The following is an 18,655-nucleotide window of genomic DNA, read 5'->3' on the forward strand; positions in this document are numbered from 1 at the left end:
AACCATGCAGCGCCCTCTATCGTTGTGACGTCACACCGCAGAACTCTATAAATCCCCTTTCCTCTCCCACATGTGCAGGTCTGGTTTTGTAATGTGTTTCAATGTTCTCTGTGCACATCATTTCTTCCTCATTAAAATAACATACTGCCTTTATTCTTTAGTATGTTATTACAGTGTATTTATAGAAGATAATGTATCTAAATAGTCTTTGATATAATCTACCATATTTATTTTCAGCTTTGAATTACACGGCTTTTGAAATGTTAGTCAGCCAATATACATATGATAGTTAATACTTTAAGTAGATAAAAAAAATGTTAAATAACTTCTTGTAGATTCCATTACAGTATAATGATCAGTTCGGCAATTTCTGCAATTATGGTGATCTTGCTCATATTAGAATAATGTACACTCCTCTGCAATGAAATCTTCTATAATTCCATACATCATTTATTTTTCTCTTTTTCAGACGTGAGAAAACGCAGAAGCGACATTCATTCGGTGCCATTTTAAGTTCGCAGAACAAGTCGCATCGAGATAACCATCATCGTCACTCGATGGAAATAGGATCACCCGTGCTACTGAGCTCCAGTAACCCGACCGCTGCAACTCTTATCGACCCTCGTGGACTTGTGTCTTCTATGGGAGCGACGGCAAGTAGTATATCGACGACCGCAACCAGTTCCAGGAAACCTCAAGCATTACCAACAAATTCTTCTGTATGTCAATTCAATTCAATTCAATTTATTTTTGTATTATATTATAAAAATTCTTCTACTGCAGTTACTGCAGTAACTTCATTTGTTTACTCTTCAACCTGTTTATACAATTGTTCAGATGCCTTTTTTGGTAATCATTTTTATTGCAATGACTGCCTCATAAATTTATACATTGAAACAAACTAAAATCATATGTTCTTGCAGTAAAAACGTGGAGTTACTGCAGTAATGATTGATTGATTAATGATTGATCCCTTAATGTAAAAACTGATTATTTAATATATAGACCTACAGCAGCAATATTTGCCATATATTAGATAAAATAATTTTAAAAAGAATTATATCTGAATTTCTTCCTTTAACGCATCAACGTTTTTATTCGTAATTTGAAACCAAATTACATCAAAAATACTAATCTTCTGATTGGCATGCATCATTTGAAAGATGACTTATATTAACACTGTGAATTTTGCTTTCATCTTCTAGATTCCAGTTTCTATAGTAACTATGATGCACACACCAAACTCACCAACACTAATGACCGCTGGGACTGCAGCAGCAGCGGCTGCCCTCAACGGCAATAGGCACTTGAGTGACCAGCCATTTGCGAAATCTCAAGTGGAGGTGTAAGTTTTTTTTGTGAATTATAGCATACGGTTTTTTAAGCTCTGTCTACACTGTCAAACTAGTTTGACAAAAAAAATTCACATCACATCACATTTTTTTGTCACATAAAGTTTGATAGTGTAGACAGAGCTTTAGACTATGATGATTCAGAAAATCATCAACACTTTAAAGAGGAGTCATATTAAAATTGGTTTATGTGAGAGAAATGTATTATACAGCATTTACCAAAGAGATTATATAATTATCTAGAGGGTCAATTCCAATGGAAAATCCAGTCACTATTTGGAGGAACCACTACCCCTTTGTTGCATCGTGATATGATCCTCATGCAGAAAAACAAGACCTAAATAAATTATTGTCCTGCTCGTATCACTACACTGTCGCCTAACAAATATTTTAATGTCTCCATCTATAGGTACACAGCTGTTTTCTCGTATAAACCTCAAAATCCAGATGAGTTAGAACTTCATAAAGGTGAATTTTATACAGTGAATGAAAAGTGTCGGGATGGATGGTACAAAGGTCTATCTATCAAAACTGGGCGTATGGGCGTGTTTCCAGGAAATTACGTACAAATGTACAAGTAAGTAGAAAAGAAGATAGGTTTACAGTAGGATCCCTATATAAGAGGACACATTCAGGACCTAACAAACTGGACAGTGTCTCCTTAAAGTACCCCTGTATAGGGGATGTAGTGTTGCACCTTGTAGTTTCACTAGAAAGTGTCCCTCAATAGGGGACCTCCAAAGAATGGGTGCTACTGTATATAATCATTACCCTATATCCTAGGGTATAATCCCACTTCAGTTCTAATCTCTCCCCTTCCTTTATGTCTGATTTCACAAACAGGCATATCCCCTGGTATAGTCCCAATATTGACTTTTGGTCTGGATATAGGCCTCTCTCTAGCCAGTTCAGATGAGTTTTTACAAGAAATGCTTACCATGATAATTTTTTTCCTGAACCAGGGTTTCCCCACCCGATTCCCAGTGCTGTATCTCCACATACTACAGTATCTATTTCCCAGGTATCATAGGAATATGTATTACCAAATATTCCTATGATAATTCGGAAATAGATTCAGTAAGTAAGTAAGTCAGCCCAATTTTGTGTTCTTATTCCTGTGTGTGTTCTTGTATTGAAATTCTGTCTAAAAAACAAATAGCATATTGTAAAAGTAAATATAACAGTGTTCTACCTGATACAATATTTTGTATAACATATATAACTTCAATAAGAAAATAAATTTATTGTTAAATTTTCATATTTTTCTACTACTGTGAACTATGAATTATAGAAATTTAAAATTATTCTATTTGTACATTTCTGTCTCTCATAAATCGTCGAGCAATTTTTATTTTGTCTCTGAAATAAATGTTTATTGCATAGTACTTTGAACCATATGGTAGGTCATCATCTGATAATGTCTCTCTTATGTTTGAAAAAGTAGAACATGGTAAAGAATTGAATATGATTTTGAGACGGACAGGAAAAAACTGAATAAACACAATATAATATAATTTGAAATACAGTAAAACCCCTATTTTGAAGTTATGTACTATTAAGGGGACACCTTCCCATGAAACAAACAAGAAAAAATATATGTTTTCACACTATGTCCAAACCCTTTCAGGTGACACTCCTATTAAAGGGACACTTTCTCATGATAAAAACTAGAAAATATATGTTTTACCATATGCAAACCTCTATTAAGGGAACACTTTCCCAAGAAACAAACAAGGAGAAATATCTTCTTCTTCTTCAATTTTAAGGAGCAAACTTCATAGTTGAAGGGTACTGCTCCACTAAGGGTCCCATTGTGACATCGGCAGCCAACTACGGCGCCAATTCGTCTGTCCACGACAGTGTGTGTGTATGAATGAACTAGTACTATGTTTTAACACTATGGCCAAACCCTTTCAGGTGACACTCTTATTAAGGGGACACTTTCTCATGATAAAAACTAGGAAAATATATGTTTTACCGTATGCAAACCTCTATTCAGGGGACACTTGTTTATAGATTCATATTTTGTAATTAATTTTCATAAATGATTGATAATTATTTTTCAGATATGATAAACCTCGTAGATCGTCGGCAAGTAACACATCTGAAATGAATTCAAATTCCCCAATACCAGTAACTATGGCAACTGTTGTAACGTCTACTGCCACAACCGGTGCCACCTCAATTGCGCAATCACAACTTGTCACCTCTTTAGCAAACCAATCCGGTGCTAATTTACATATACGAAATACAGGTGTCAATTCGACAGCTTGCCAAACAATGTCTATATCACAACCAGGTAAAACAGGTGGCCAAGGAATAACAGGTGTCATTTCTGGAAATCCAATTGCGCATCCAGTACTAGAAACCAGAATACAATCTCTTCCATCCCATGATGCATCCAAAGTGATTGACTCTCGTACCCAAGCATCAAATCAAAAATTGATATCACAGTCTGAGCGTGCTCAACAGAAACATTCAGCACCTGGAAATGTTCCATCTCCGGTTGCTAGGCAATCTGTAAACAATTCACCGCGTAATTCTCCACCTGTGAATCATGCAGTGAAAACAGCTGCAAGCACTCAAACAGGTGCACATAGAATTTCAGTACGGACACAACAACCAGTGAGACCAAAACAACCATCTGCTACTTACAGACATGGTTCAGCAAGTCCACCAAATGTGCCAATGCAACCTGCGCAAAATGCTAGATTTGAAAATCAATGTACACAAGGAAATATTCATGTTAGTCCTGTTCACACACAGACAAATGGGAATGTATCAACGCAGTCAATGGGAGCAAATGTAAAAATGCGTTCACACAATAAAGTGTGTGTAAATTCACAAACTCAAACTACAACCACTAAAGTGCCAAATAGTGCCATGAATCGTATACAAAATGTACAAAGAACTACTTCGGACCCAGCTAAAGAGGTCCGAAGTAGTTCACCGGGAGCGAGTCCAATGCGTCGTCGGTCAACATCAGCCGGTGCTAACGACCGACATACATTAGTTCAACCTGGTGCATCTGTAAATAATCAAAGTTCAACTCAATGTGATCGACCTCGTTCGCCTCATATTTCGGAAGAACCACAACAACCAACTCCGCCAACTAATTACGGACTAAATGTATCACCGCATAAAAGTCGTAGACACAGTGAAGGTGAACAAGATAAAAAGCTAACAGTACATAAACCCACCAGTCACACTCCACCCCCTGGGTACACACCTCCTCCAACGTGTTCCCCACCTGGTTCTCCGCCTCCAGCATATTCTGCAACACCAATGTACTCTGAATTTGTTCCAAAACCTGTGTATCAAACTGGGCCTGATGGTCTACTGGCCGTGATGGATCCGCCGATTACACCTCCAAATAGGACCGTACCTGATTATGATGTCTTCTTTCCGAGTTCAAATTCAGGTGGTTCACCAAAGAATGAAAAGGTATTGTGTTGCTTTTTTATCTTTAATTATTGACCCCTTGTCCTCCTAATGATAATAGCGAGCTTTCTATTTCCAACAGCCTACAACCTACATACATTGGCTGGTCGTCACCAGGTCCTATTATCCAACAAAACTCTGTCAAAGACTCTAGAGAGTAAGCCCTGTATGTGCACAATGAATTAACATTGGTGGGCTGACACAAATAGAAAACTTACTAGTGAAAGAGTCATAGTATGAAGGTCTAAGACAGTCTTAAAAATCTTTTTTGGATTGAAATGCCAAGATTTATAAGCAATTCTGTTATTGTACTAATATAATACTATATTATACTTGTTCTATCTTGCAGAAAGAACGTAAAGAAAAAGAACGCTCATCTAGCTTTATGCGCAAATTACGCAAAAGATCAAAATCACCACCAGATGAAAATACACACGTCAGAACTTCATCATTACCGATTGATGAACAGGCACCTCATGGTGGCAGTAGTCATCATAAATCCAAATCAATGGACAGTACTAGTCGACCCGAAACTGAGAACGGCACGTCAAATGGAGCGGAACGAAGAGAAAAACCTACAAAAACCCCACCGCTACTCAGAGCTATGTAAGTATCTTCTTTATCAAATTTTTCTGTTGACACTAAGTAATTGCGTTCTGTTTTTAAATCGTTATAATCAATCCGTAACGCCAATATTATTATTATACCGACAAAACTATTATTAAAGTTGGAAATCATTTTAACTTGTTTAGCGCGTTACTCTCTGAATGTTGCTGGGACACACATACGTGAAGTGTTGCAAGAAGTATCACCGCGTACATATTTTGTTCACAAACTTTGATGATGATGAAGTTGATTCAGCTCAGTTATCTGAACTGTGTCGACATAAAGCCTGATTACCCCCCTTTCCCTGTTTGAATTTAACAGTTAATTATTTCCACATCACCCAACTTGCAAATTGTTTTGTTCCATTTTTAGCTACTCTGTATCCAAAGTTTGAAATTGTTAAAATTGAATTGTCTACACATTAAGCTGTTGGTGATAGGTATAAAAATGTCCTAATAAATCATTTATGCACACAATTTAATCTCTTTGAAAAAAATCTGCAGAAAAAAGTCACTATATATATTATTGAAGTAATAAATCAAATATGTGACAATATGTTATTCAAAGACACTCATGCTGTCGACAGCTTTAAACATACAAATCAAGATGATGATATTTTTTTATGTTTGTTTATTTTTAGTAAGCTAAATATGGAGTTATTGCAATTTTACCACTATTATGATACATATGTGCTTCTGTAAATTTGAAATTATATAGAATTTTGATTACAAGTAATTGGACTTTTTTTCAGATATAAAGCAGTGGTACCATATCCAGCCAACAGCGATGCCGAATTAAGCCTGAAAATTGGAGATGTTGTATACGTACATAAGAAGCGTGACGACGGTTGGTTCAAAGGAACTTTAAAGAGTTCAGGTCGATCTGGCTTGTTTCCGGGATCTTTTGTAGAACTGTGTACATCGTAATTAAGGGCGTATTTATAATTCCAGAGCAGTGACGGATTAGACGATATTAAAACCTTGAATTCCAGTATCTATGTTTTATACTGCAGTAGTAAAAGCTAAAGACCTGTTCACACATGTCATGATTTCATATCATACCCAAATATTAGTGGAAATACTGACTGTGATTCTGTTCCCAAAATACCAGATTAGTGAACAACACCAACGATATTCAAATCATGCATAAACAATTTCAAGCTTGTGAAATCACCAACCAATCAAATGGTCCAGAGTGGAAGGAGTCGGAGCTAAAACAATCGACACATCAGTCATTATTGATGGTAGTTAACCTAACAGATAATGCAAATTCCATTTGTAACAATAAACATATAGATATTGGCTGCTGCCATGTCTGAACAAACGCTAGTTGGCATGTGAAAGAACCTTCAATCTATAGTGTGAACATGATCTTAGACTAAAAGGAAAACTGTGTATTTGATGTCAATATAGTTTTCAGGTGTTAAAGATGTATTGTCCCTTTGTCAAATTCCAAAAAAAATAAAAAATAAAAGATTTCGAAAAAAAGTGGGTCATTTTGAAGTATCATAATAGTTATTAACTTTCACCAAAAATTAGTCGAAAAAAAAATCATTTAACTGAAATACAGACGTTTTTTTGTTAAAAAAATAACTTTGACTTCCAGTCAAAGTTTTCAATCAAAACATACCTCATAATGCAACGCGCTTATTTGGCTACTCTGTATGCATACTCATAAAACTTCCTCGCGATCTGTGTGAAAACACCTTCTCAACCGTTAGAGTTGTAAACAATCCTAATTAGCATCATGCATAATGTATACTCGTGGTTTGAAATCTTTGTTTACTTTCGCTCGCGACGATTTTCCAGACGAAATGTAATCAAATTAATTTAGCTTTTAATTACGTAAAATTGTTGTTTTTGACTCGAATTTTCGACTTAAAGTGAATAACTTTAATATTACTTTGATATGGCCAATTTAAATTTAGAATATTTTGACCTTCATTTTTTTGTGTTTCAAGGGACAATACATCTTTAAATCTGTGGGTTGAAGAACATTAATATATAACCTTGTAAATTACACTGAATCCTACCAAATTAATGTACTGTATAACTATAACATAAAAATTCGGAAAGAATTACAATTTTATTTTCATTAAGGTGACGAAGTTGAAAGGTACAACTGAGAATAACGAATAAAAAATGCTAATAATGTTTTATTAAGACAAAAATTGAAAACAATTTTCTTTTATTTCTATAGTATGTAATAATTTTTTTTGTATATTTTGTATGTACAAAATGCATTTATTTTACAAGAAATTATTTTCCAAGCAAGAAAGTACTTTTCTACAATATTTCCTTTGGTATCCCTTGTTTTGGGAAAATTAAGTACTCAGCAGAACCCCACCTTTGGGACACCGTATTCAGGGGACACTACTGTGAAAAAAAACAGAAGATGAGCAATATATGTTTTAACACTACTGCCAACCCCTATTCAAGGGACACCCCTATTAAATGGAACTTTGTTGGAACCTGAATATGTAGTAGTAAAATTGTTATTTCTTTCTATCTTTATTTTCAATTCATCTTTTGAATTTTCATTTACATTCATGTAGATCATCTATCTATCAGTGTCTCCTTTTGCTTATCCATCAATCCTTATAATTATACCATTGTGACTTTTTCAACTAGGTTTTTTTTTTTATTGTTTCTCAATATCATTTTTAGTGTTCATATTCAGTAACCCATCTGTTTGTGCTGTATCATTGCACCTATGTTGCTATGGTGAAATTGCTCTTTATACTGTAATGTTTAACTTGTATTAATATAATATGATCACTTTGGGAGCGACAACAGCTGCTGAAATGTTTCCTTCTTCAGCAACATTACATTGCAAAATTTACGACCCTGTCCGTCAGTAATCTTCAAATCTAAAAGCAATGAACTTTATTGATCCCAAGGAGTAATGAAAGTTGCTTTGCTGTGATATCGATGAAATATCCTTCTAATATTAGTTAAAGGCAAAGAGAAAACTTTTTAACTGCCCAACAAAAATGCTGAAAATAGATCATAAAGCATCATTCTTTGAGTCTAAAGCTAGTGTCTCCAACCCATTAATATGGAGGTTTCCACTTAATTAAACTATGATTTTTAGTATTCTCTTAAAAATTGTTTTTCTGATCTGTATATTTTTTTTCTATTTTTTTTAGACAAAACCTATTTTTCACTTGGCAAAGTTTTATGCTGCGTTTAAAAAAAATGACAATCAATGTATTGTATGTAGGGATACATGCGCAATAAGAAAAATAGTAATTATATATTAATGGTGAAATATAGATGGTAATTATGATAAAAAGTATCTATAGTTAATTTGCTCATCTAATCTACCTTAGGACTGGATCATATTGTTTTCCAGTTTAAAAAATCCTTTGATAGAACTTTAGGGCATGTATTCTTGAAGGAGGAATACTAGCTTAGTTTAGGACCAAGGTTAATCCACCTTCAAAAATACAGACTTGGTTCGTCGCTTATTTCTAGCATATGCTGCTACCTATTTTTATATATTTATACTAAGGTATCAAAATCAGTTGATAAAGATAATCTCAAGCCATAGGGGAAAGAAAGGGATTCAAGTTCAAACTGCTGTCAGGACAAAGTTGACCTGTGTAGGTTGTGCAGAGTTGGTTTTTACTACATTATGTCGAGTGTATGTTTTTTTTACCCACGCGACAGTTTACTGTAGATTTTATTTGAGAAAGTGCATAATTCGTTACAAGAGTTATTTTTAATGCATTTTATTTCCACCGATTATTACGTTAAAACGTTGATATTGACAGTTAGGTGCTTAAGTGATATTACATTTCATGATTTATATTTTCATTGCGTTGATTCTAACACTTGTATTATGGTGTAAGGATTACCATCATTATGAAAGACATAAATACATAGACTTATAAATACCAAGATATTGTACACATGTTACAAAAAATTAAGTTTAATAAGTGGATAAGGCAGTAATTTAATTTAAGTGAGTATTTGAGATGCTTGAGGTAAACTCTCAACAGAGGGCAGCATAAAACAATAGTGTATCTTTTCATTTTTTATGAACCTGTAGATTATATTTAGTTTTATTAGTCAGTGGGTTATAAATATAATTAATAAGTAATGGTATTCATTCCAGAAATAAAGAAATTATAGTTAAGTTTAGAGAATTCACTCTTTTTTTTATTGTTAATGGAAAAGAAATTGTGTGCTAGTACATCTGAATTTTCAAGTGTTTATTAATATTTTCAATTGGATATGATGCTTGGAAGCTTTTTTTATCTTCGTTTTTGTTATCATCTATACTTTGTACTTGCCAAAGATTTTAATATGCAAAATTCAAGATATGATTCTGTTCTGTGTTGTACACCGAATATCCCCATCGTATATCTAGTTATTCCTGGTAACATCCAGTATAGCCTGTTTAGACCCAGTTCTGGTTAGATCCAGGATTGTCTAGTTAAAACTGGTTTTATCTGGTTTTGTCCAGGTGGACAGTGTAGTTTAGACTGGTTCTATCCAGATGCTAAAAGTCAACATTGAATTAACAGTAGTTATATGTATTGCATAGCAAAATCATGAATTTCCATCAAATTAACCATTATTATTCAGGTGATATTTGTTAATACATATTAAATGTTCTTTATAATTGTGGACATTTATGAATACATACAAACACACAATGCCATAAACTTATTAACACAGGGATACAATTCTTGTCCTAACATGCTATTATTTATACTATTGCTCAAAATCTTCGTATTAAAATTAGCAACATAGGCAGTAGTAAATGAAATTAGAAATGTACATGGTACATCATTTTCTTTCTTTACTGTTTTTTGTTGTTTTTTTTTTGTTACTGTAGTATTAATTTTTTTAAATCACCTTATATGTACTGCAATGCGTTTTGCCAACTAATTTTGATATCAGTAAGTTATTAATAACAATTACTTTTGATACTATAATAATGATATGATAAAAAAAAAATCATCTCATGCTATGAATATATTTAATAAAGAATAATTAAGATACGTAATACACAGTAGTGCCAAGACAACAATTAAATTAAATAGTAAATGTAAAAATGTCAAGATTGTCAAATATGTGTATGTTTGTGATTGTATAAATTAGTAATTAAGAAATTTAATTGCTTTCATGTTAAAATATTCTTCAAGATAACAGTAGAACCTCTATTAGGGGAACACCTTCAGGACCAAACAATGTACTATCTTAATAACTGGGGTGAATATGGGTTGGTCATGGTGTTAAAACGTATATTGCCCCTCATAGAAGTGGCCCTTAAATACAAGGGTGTCCATTAATTGGGGTGTTCTCTGAATGGGGGTGCCTATTAATTGGAATTTTCTTTAAATAGAGGTGTCCTTTAATTGGGGTGTTCTCTAAGAAGGGTTGCCTCTTAATTGGAGTGCTCTCAAAATAGGGGTTCCCCCTGAATAGAGGTTCTACTATAATAGTTTCTCCAAAGCATCTCAGAATTGTACTTTTCTATATTTCTTTAAATTTTAAAACGTATATAAGTTGCATATCCATCAATACTTTATAAATTCATGAGGATACGGTTAAAACGCCAATAAGCACAGAAGAATTAAAATTCTGTCGATTATTCTTTTATAAATTATGAAAAATACCAAACCAGTATGAGGTACTGGATTTATGTTGAACTAAAATAAATATTACAACAAAATATATATTTTTGGTTTATTTGTTATTCTTTGTTTACATGATCTTACATGATCTGGAAAATAGTGAAGATTGCTTTAATAAAAAAAACATTCCTATAAATGCTGTATTACTAACATAAAATTGTCATAAAGGTAATAGTGTACAATTAGCAACATAATCTCAATTCCATTGATCATATATCTCCAACATTTTACTAATAGTTTCCTAGTCCAATTAATATTCATTTATACAGCATTACAGCATACTAATTTGCATACTATTTTGTACATGTGGATTCCTCCCTATTGTTCCATTTCTTTTGTGTTTGCTATTGTTTTAACTCAGTTGCAGTGTGCTAGTGTACAGCACACATCTTATTGTTGTATGTTTAGGAGATCTTCCAGCCATTTTCTACTACCACCTTGTGTTTCTTTATTTAACTTGGATTTATTTTACTTACTGGAGTTATAATGAAGATCTATGGAATAAAGGTAGGTAACTTATTTTAACTAAACTGCATCGTACTGTTTTAACATCTTTATAGGGGTTTTAAAGGAAGTATTTTCCACTAGCCAACAAAATATGTATTGGGAATATAATCATAATAAACTAGTTGCACTAATTCCTCTATGTTTTTACACAGGGGGAATAGATTGTATTTGTTGTAAAGCTAATAATTTCTGCTGGCATAGGTATCATTTTAAACATAGATTAGATTTTGAAAGGAATAAAGAGCAGTAGTGGAGCTGTAGCTTGGTGGTTAACATGCTTGCCTTCCAATCCCAAGGTCCACTGTTCAATCCTGACCTAGTGCCAGGTTTGTAACTCACAACTCTTTCAACTCCACTCCCTATGCCTCAAATGAGACTTAGTTTATAAGCATGATAAATTATAAAATAGTTTATCCATCCTGTAATTGGCGAGTTAGTCGCTGTTGGATGCGTATGAAATAATATTTTTTAAATAGAAATTCGGTAGCCTAGGCCCAATGTGTACAAGATATTAGATTTTGGTTGTTCCCATTACTTACAGCATACTAGCTAGGCTAGGATTAACTCCTTAGTGGTAGATAAAATAATGCTCTTAAGTTTTCAGATATTTTTATAAAATGTGTTCAGATTCACCTATACTAAAATAGGATTGTACATTTTCTGCTATTTTGTATATGATTTTATAGTGTCTTTTTTTTATATGTACTTTAACTCTACCTCATAAAAAAACATAGAAATGTCTGCTTTTCTTTACAATATATACCCAACATGGCAATTTTATCATGGTTTACCATTTCCCCCTATTATTATAGCTTCATTGCGTTTTCTTTTTTAGCTTCTTCTTTGTCCACTTGTCCTAATGTTCCTGCTATTATTCCAGCTAGCAATATCAAACCAAGTCGTTTATTGGAACTAAACTTCTTCCAGCAATCATCTGGGTCGTTAATATCCAGGGTCCATATCTAAATAAAACAAATTTTAATTAAGAAATCAGTTTTATTGCAGTAGATAATTTAATAATTATTAACACATTCTAATGTTATAGGGACTTTGAAAATTAGGACGGGAATTGCTTGATCGAAATTCATACTAAATTGCAGCAACTTTCACACAGGGCATGCCCCTGTCCACAATGTTCTAGAATAGTTACATTAGCCATTCAAATAGTCGGGATTAATCCCAAATAATTTGTACTAATCTTAAATACCACAATACAATGTGAATTTAATTGCTTTAATATACAATACTTAATATTGTGGTTACAATTATCAACATTTCTCTACCACAAACTGTGATTTGCTGGCACAAGGAATAAAATGTCATTTTGCGACAAGGTCTTTGAATCATGATCCAAACTGATAGAATATATGATCAATCTCATCCTCATGCATTATTATTATTATCAAATACTTTTATATTTCCTTTATATATACCATCTTCAAATGTATATCACATATTGTATTCAAATTATTATTATTTTGTTCTATAAATATTGTTGCAAATACACTCTGATGGATATAGAAGCTCTGTTCATCCGCTTTTCCCACTATGATACGTAAAGTCCCTATCAGGCTAAGGAAGACCAACCTGGCTAGATAAATGCCCTGCAACTAGTCCCACAGCTAAGTAATAAGGTAACGTTTGGTCACACATATAGCCAGCTAACAAAAGGTTTCCAATCATTGTTGTTCCAAAACCACTCAACCAGTACTTAGTCTTGTCACCCATTAGAATTGATGTTGATTTTAAACCAAGAGTTAAATCATCAGATTTGTCCTGAAAAAAAATAGATATATTTATACATACAGTAATTTAAATATCTGGTTCTAAACAGAAAAAAAAAGTTAACAAAGTCAACCAATCACAATCAATGACTGGTAGAATTCAACAGGATAAAAACATACCTGATGTCCATATATGGTATCATACACAATGGTCCAGCATATACCACTAGCAAACAGAGGTAATACAACTGACCAATCACAGCTTCCTTGGATAGCAGACCAACCAACCAAAATTCCCCAATTCATGGCAAGCCCTACAAACATAAACAAATGAATACTATACAGTAACTGTGCAAAGTTCTACTTTTTAGTAAATAAATATTGTGGGTTAATTCCCAATCATATAAAATCAAAACTCACCAAGAAATGCTTGAGGCCAAAATGTAATTCTTTTCATGAGTGGGTATGTGACAACAAGAGCCATAGAAGATGCACCTATAATAATACTAGGATGAAAATATGGTTTTTTTATCGATCACACATCTAAGGTTAAAGGTCATCTTATATTATGAATTTCCTTATATTGTAGTAACCAAAAATATAATTTCAACTTTCAATATTACTGTACCTGTATGTGTTGAAAGTTGATAGTATAGCGAGGGCAGCAGACAGCTGGGCCCCAAGAAACACAAGTGCTTGAAATCTGGATATCTCCCCTGATGCAATTGGTCTTGTTCTTGTCCTAGCAACCTAAAACATATACAACCACTTTAAAAATAAATATGCACATAAAAAAATTTGATTTGATATCTTGTTTAATAGTAACTCAGTACATACACACATGAAGTTTGGTGGTTATTAAGATGCTTTGCTACCAATCCTAGTCCTGTCATATGTCAGTATTTTTTCTAATGATCTACTCCCAAAGACTTTTAAATAAGACTTGTGTATATGTTTGTATTGTGAACTGGATTGCCACATTTAAGAAGGATAGTGAATGGATTCGCTTATTATCTATTGCAATTTGGCTAAATATATAAAAACAAAACAAATACAGTTATTAAATCTAAGAGGCAGATACATGTGGAAGATATATGTATAACATTTTTTACAATTTTTATACTATAGTCACATCTTTGTAAATTGTATGGTAGGTGTATTAAGAAAGCACCTTAAGAAAAGATAGAAAACAGTGTTAGATGTTTTTCTAAATATTGTCAGTGTAAAAGTTTTGCATGCTGTGTTAAAAAATTAAAATAATGCCACATAGAGAAAACAGAAATGGCAGGAAGAATGTTTATTAAATCCAACTTACAGATTTGTCAAAATCTTTGTCCCACATGTCGTTAATAGTACATCCAGCTCCTCTCATCAATAATGCACCAAGCCCACACACACCAAGGTAATAGAAACTGGGGAAGGAACCAGGATTGGCCGCCATGGCGATACTCCATGCACAAGGCAAATATAACAACCAAGTACCTTAAACCAGAACAATTACAATTAGCAGTAAAATCAGTCTGACAGACAGACCGATGATACTAAAACTACCTTACTTGTGAATGAGTTATTGGGAGAGGAGATTGGCACAAGCTGCAGTATGGAACAAGCGTTTTTGATTAGGAAACATGCATCAGCATCATTGTGATTGGTACTCATTGTAAGAATTCATAGTTGACATCAGAATTTATGTGTCCAGACTTCAAACCCTCTTATTTTCTTAGCATTAACAATAAAATTAAAAAGAAGAGGACAATGCATTGTGCACTAGGCCTAACTGACCACAAAAAAAGCAATGTGTGAATCTTTGTACAATGATTAAAACTGTGCATGCAAAAGAATTTTTAAACCAACCAATCAGAACCCGGTTGACATCTTCTACTTGCAATTTATTTTACTTTTCATTGTATAAGAAATGTTGCACTCTTTTTTGTGACGTTCAAGGTCCAGTCACGTACCTTTCTCTTATTTTAAAATATATCCCACAACAAAAACTTACCAATTGGTTTATCAAAGCGAATAAGCTGTAGGTAAGGCTGTGTTTTACTAGGCATCGCATCCACAATTGCACTTGTTTTAAAACTAATATTCCTCTCTTGTTGACAACTGTGAACTCCATAACTAAGCCTCTCAAATTGGTTCCTAAATATTAAAGTTCTGTTAAATTGAGTGGAAAATTTGTAACAATTGGAACTGCTTCTTTGTGAAAAAGTATGACAGTTTTGTTTCATTGTGTGCGAGTAATTTAAACATTTTGTTGGAATGTCACAATTTTTCCATACAGCAGCAGAGCAATGTTGCTTCTTCCTAGTGGTGATGACATGTGCAGTAGTACTCCTTGTCCTCGAAATGACATCGTTGATGGCAATGTGCAGGACATCTTGAGAACTCTTGTATATTGGAGGGAATCGTTTACAGAGTAAATTCATCCTTGCAATCTGTTCAAAGTAAACAACATTTTAAGTTACTTTTTGGCTTTGTTGGTATACTGTACATGAAATTGACCAATACACATTTTCAAAATAAACTTAATCTGTCAAATTGTTTGTAGTTTTGTAGTAGTAGACATAATTATGTCTTGAGGTGATTGAATAATAACCAAAGTGAGCGATTGAATGATAAACTAAACGGCCACACGGGGTTTCGTACAAAACGACTCCGTAAAAACACCAGCCGTTCACTGGGCCCTACTTGGTAGCAGGCATAGTCTAAGCTAGGCCTAGTAAAATAGTAGGCTAGGCTCGTCTAGAGGCCTAGGCCTAGGCTAGGTCTAGGCCTATCTAGGCTAGAGATTGGTTCGCAGCGACTTGCTACTACTCTAGGCTAGGCCTGGACGTACAACAATATTACTAATTACCAGGAAAAATCCTGTAAAAAAAAATATAAACAGGCCCTAGGGCCTAGCCCTCTTAGTCTTTAGGAGGCTTTATTAGAGTGGTTTGCGTTGCGGTTGCGGTGGGGAGGGCCGCGCCGAGAGGGGAGAGAGTCGAGGTGGTACGTGTGGATTAGGCCAACTTCGGCCACAGACAATTTCGGCCACAGACAATAATACTACCATATCTATGGAACGCCCATAGTGCCATTGATAGAGGAACAATGAGACACGACAATGTAATACAGGATTATCGATTTCATTGTGTTTTACTTTTGTTTTTTGTTTTTACACAGGAAAACACGGACACAGACAAACTTGGCAATTAATTAATTAATGAAAATAAAATACGAACACGTATTTTGTAGCTAGGTGGCATGATGAGAGAAGAAACAAAGAATTACGTAGATACCGATATTTCAGAGTACAAAAAATACAATACGGTTGAAATTAAAATGTATAGTTTTTACAAATAAAAGAAATGAATTGAATGAGGCCTAAGTGATACTAATTGTATGTACATTTTTCTATAAATATAAAACGAATTGAAGTACGTAGGGATATATACTAATTTTATTGTGTCGAGGTACAATAAATATAACTTTGAAGGAATAAGAATCGGAAGAAACAATTAAAGAGTATATAATTATTAAGAATTAATGTTGTAAGATGTAAATGAAACACTGGTAAATAAATGTTAATAGAAATGCGTGCGTTTGTTTTTGCGTGTAAAATTTTACCTAATAAAATGAACTTGAAATATTAGTAAAACACCACTACCCAAGAGGAATTATGCGAAGGCATTGAAGAATTTTTTTTTAGATATGTTTCTGAACAGGCTCAGAATGAATTTCTGCCTGTGTGCGTCATGAGGTAAGGTAAAAACATTGAATTACTCCTGTTTGTATTAAAAACCAATCAAATTAATGAAGACGACAAAGTTTTATTAAATTTATTTTTTTTATCACTAATTTTCTTCTTGATTCTGCTTGTATTGATGTGTGAGTTCCTGATATTCCTCTTTGTTCCTTAGGTCACCTAAGCAATGGAAGGAAAAACGTTTTAATTAAATTTCTTTTTTTTTCTTAGCATTTCTTTTTTCATAGCCAAACTATTAATACATGAGATGCGATAACTAATAGCAAAAACAATAGCACGGTCTAATATATGCGTGAATGGCGCGCCATAGAAATCTGTTGTGGCCGAAACTGTCTGTGGCCGAAACGGTCATATGCCACCTGAACTAGGCTACCGATCGATTGTGTGAGACCAATTCTACTGCATTTTTTTGTGAAATTCGAACATTTTGGGTCAAAAAATAACTTAATAAGCTTCCATGAAAAACAATGCATCATTCAAACAAGATGAGATAAAATTTACCTGCAATCGAGGACATGTATCGAGTTTTAGATCAGGGCAAGCATTCCCAGCTAAACAACTCGCCATCTCTCTGCATATACTCTCTCTGTAGAAAGTAAAACTTTTCTTAGACAATACGCGCATGCGCGAGAGTATTTTGGAGGTTAAGCCACGCCCATTTATGTAAATTGCCCACGTTCGTCCTGGAAAAAAAAAATACGCGGCCGGATCGGCTAGGTCTCCTTCCTACTACCTGGTCTACTTGCAGGCCTTTAATAATAATAATAATAATAAATAACATTTATAAAGCGCAAGAGACAAAGGTTTCAAAGCGCTGTGTTTTCCAAGATATGTGCAAGTAGTAGCGTGTGATTATGCTTCTCTGAAGAGATGAGTTTTGAGTTTAGTTTTAAATGTGATTACAGATTTTGATGAGCGTATTTCGAGGGGTAGAGTGTTCCAGAGTTTTGGGGCTGCGACAGCGAAAGCACGATCACCGTAAAACCGAGTTCTGGAACGGGGTCCAGGTTTGAGAAGAAGTCTGCAGGATGAACGAAGCGAAGAGTTGGTTGACGGAGTAATGATGTCACATATGTAGGCTGGAGCACATCCGTTGATGGCCTTATATGTCAGCAACAGGATTTTTTTTTTGAAGCGTCACGGTACCGTGACGCTTGGGTTCTATACCGTGACGCTTTACGGTCGGCCGTGACGCTTAATCCTCATCACCAAATAATTTGGTGATGAGGATAATGATCATGAGTAATTTGTATAACTATGATGATTAAGATGATGTAGCCTAGTGTGCATTATGGTCCCATCACTTTTTGACGGTAAACCCCTACAATTGTTAATTAAATGTATTTAGTTTAAAGGGGGATTCTGGGTTTAAAATTGCTTTTAAATATCGTTTATTTATTAAATAAAAAATATTATAACAATATAGACATGTCAGAATGAAGAAGTAATAACGAGAAGAAATTAAAAAAATTAAATTTCATATACATTTTAGGGTAAATTCATGGAAAGTCTGTTTTTCAGCAGCTTAGGGAAGTTCATTAATATTCATGAGATATTCATGAGATATTCACAAAATCACGTCATCAGTGGATTCCAAACTCGCGACGTCAAGCTTGTACGTTGTGTT

At 33.9% G+C, this 18,655-nt stretch overlaps 3 protein-coding genes across 5 annotated transcripts in view; 2 read left to right on the forward strand and 1 right to left on the reverse strand.

Moving 5' to 3' along the window:
• Positions 1 to 11,088, forward strand: part of LOC144842628 (uncharacterized) — a 76,749-nt gene extending 65,661 nt beyond the window's left edge. For both annotated transcript variants that reach the window (XM_078699103.1, XM_078699104.1), the window contains exons 6-11: positions 470 to 719; positions 1,206 to 1,345; positions 1,762 to 1,929; positions 3,419 to 4,796; positions 5,143 to 5,399; positions 6,151 to 11,088. In XM_078699103.1, the coding sequence (XP_078555229.1) occupies positions 470 to 719; positions 1,206 to 1,345; positions 1,762 to 1,929; positions 3,419 to 4,796; positions 5,143 to 5,399; positions 6,151 to 6,325 (2,368 nt within the window). In that variant the 3' untranslated portion in view covers positions 6,326 to 11,088. The remainder of the gene's footprint in view (positions 1 to 469; positions 720 to 1,205; positions 1,346 to 1,761; positions 1,930 to 3,418; positions 4,797 to 5,142; positions 5,400 to 6,150) is intronic.
• LOC144842668 (4-hydroxybenzoate polyprenyltransferase, mitochondrial-like) lies at positions 11,085 to 17,629 on the reverse strand. 2 transcript variants are annotated; one of them, XM_078699183.1, is made up of 8 exons: positions 17,530 to 17,629; positions 15,277 to 15,715; positions 14,593 to 14,759; positions 13,906 to 14,027; positions 13,698 to 13,783; positions 13,458 to 13,591; positions 13,141 to 13,329; positions 11,085 to 12,515 (listed from the first exon to the last, which is right to left on the reverse strand). In XM_078699183.1, exons 1-8 carry the CDS (start codon positions 17,593 to 17,595, stop codon positions 12,360 to 12,362), a joined length of 1,359 nt encoding a protein of 452 aa, XP_078555309.1. In that variant the 5' UTR covers positions 17,596 to 17,629; the 3' UTR covers positions 11,085 to 12,359. The 2 variants fall into 2 exon arrangements, with proteins under 2 accessions (XP_078555309.1, XP_078555310.1); XM_078699184.1 differs by lacking the exon at positions 17,530 to 17,629 and adding an exon at positions 16,135 to 16,597.
• The window catches only part of LOC144842708 (uncharacterized), a 49,142-nt gene continuing 41,885 nt past the window's right edge, over positions 11,399 to 18,655 (forward strand). The window contains exon 1 of the mRNA XM_078699244.1: positions 11,399 to 11,553. The gene's annotated coding sequence lies outside the window, so the exon portion shown is untranslated. The remainder of the gene's footprint in view (positions 11,554 to 18,655) is intronic.

Source organism: Antedon bifida, chromosome 5 (assembly GCF_963402885.1).
Source record: "Antedon bifida chromosome 5, ecAntBifi1.1, whole genome shotgun sequence".
Classification (NCBI taxonomy): domain Eukaryota; kingdom Metazoa; phylum Echinodermata; class Crinoidea; order Comatulida; family Antedonidae; genus Antedon; species Antedon bifida.

Coding starts and splice junctions, on each gene's coding strand:
- LOC144842668 (XM_078699183.1), bottom strand. CDS start 17,595: ATGGCGAGTTGTTTAGCTGGGAATGCTTGCCCTGATCTAAAACTCGAT. Junction 14,760..15,276: donor TCGCTTTGATAAACCAATTG/GTAAGTTTTTGT, acceptor TTCTGGTTTAAG/GTACTTGGTTGTTATATTTG. Junction 13,784..13,905: donor TCAACTTTCAACACATACAG/GTACAGTAATAT, acceptor TTTTCATCCTAG/TATTATTATAGGTGCATCTT.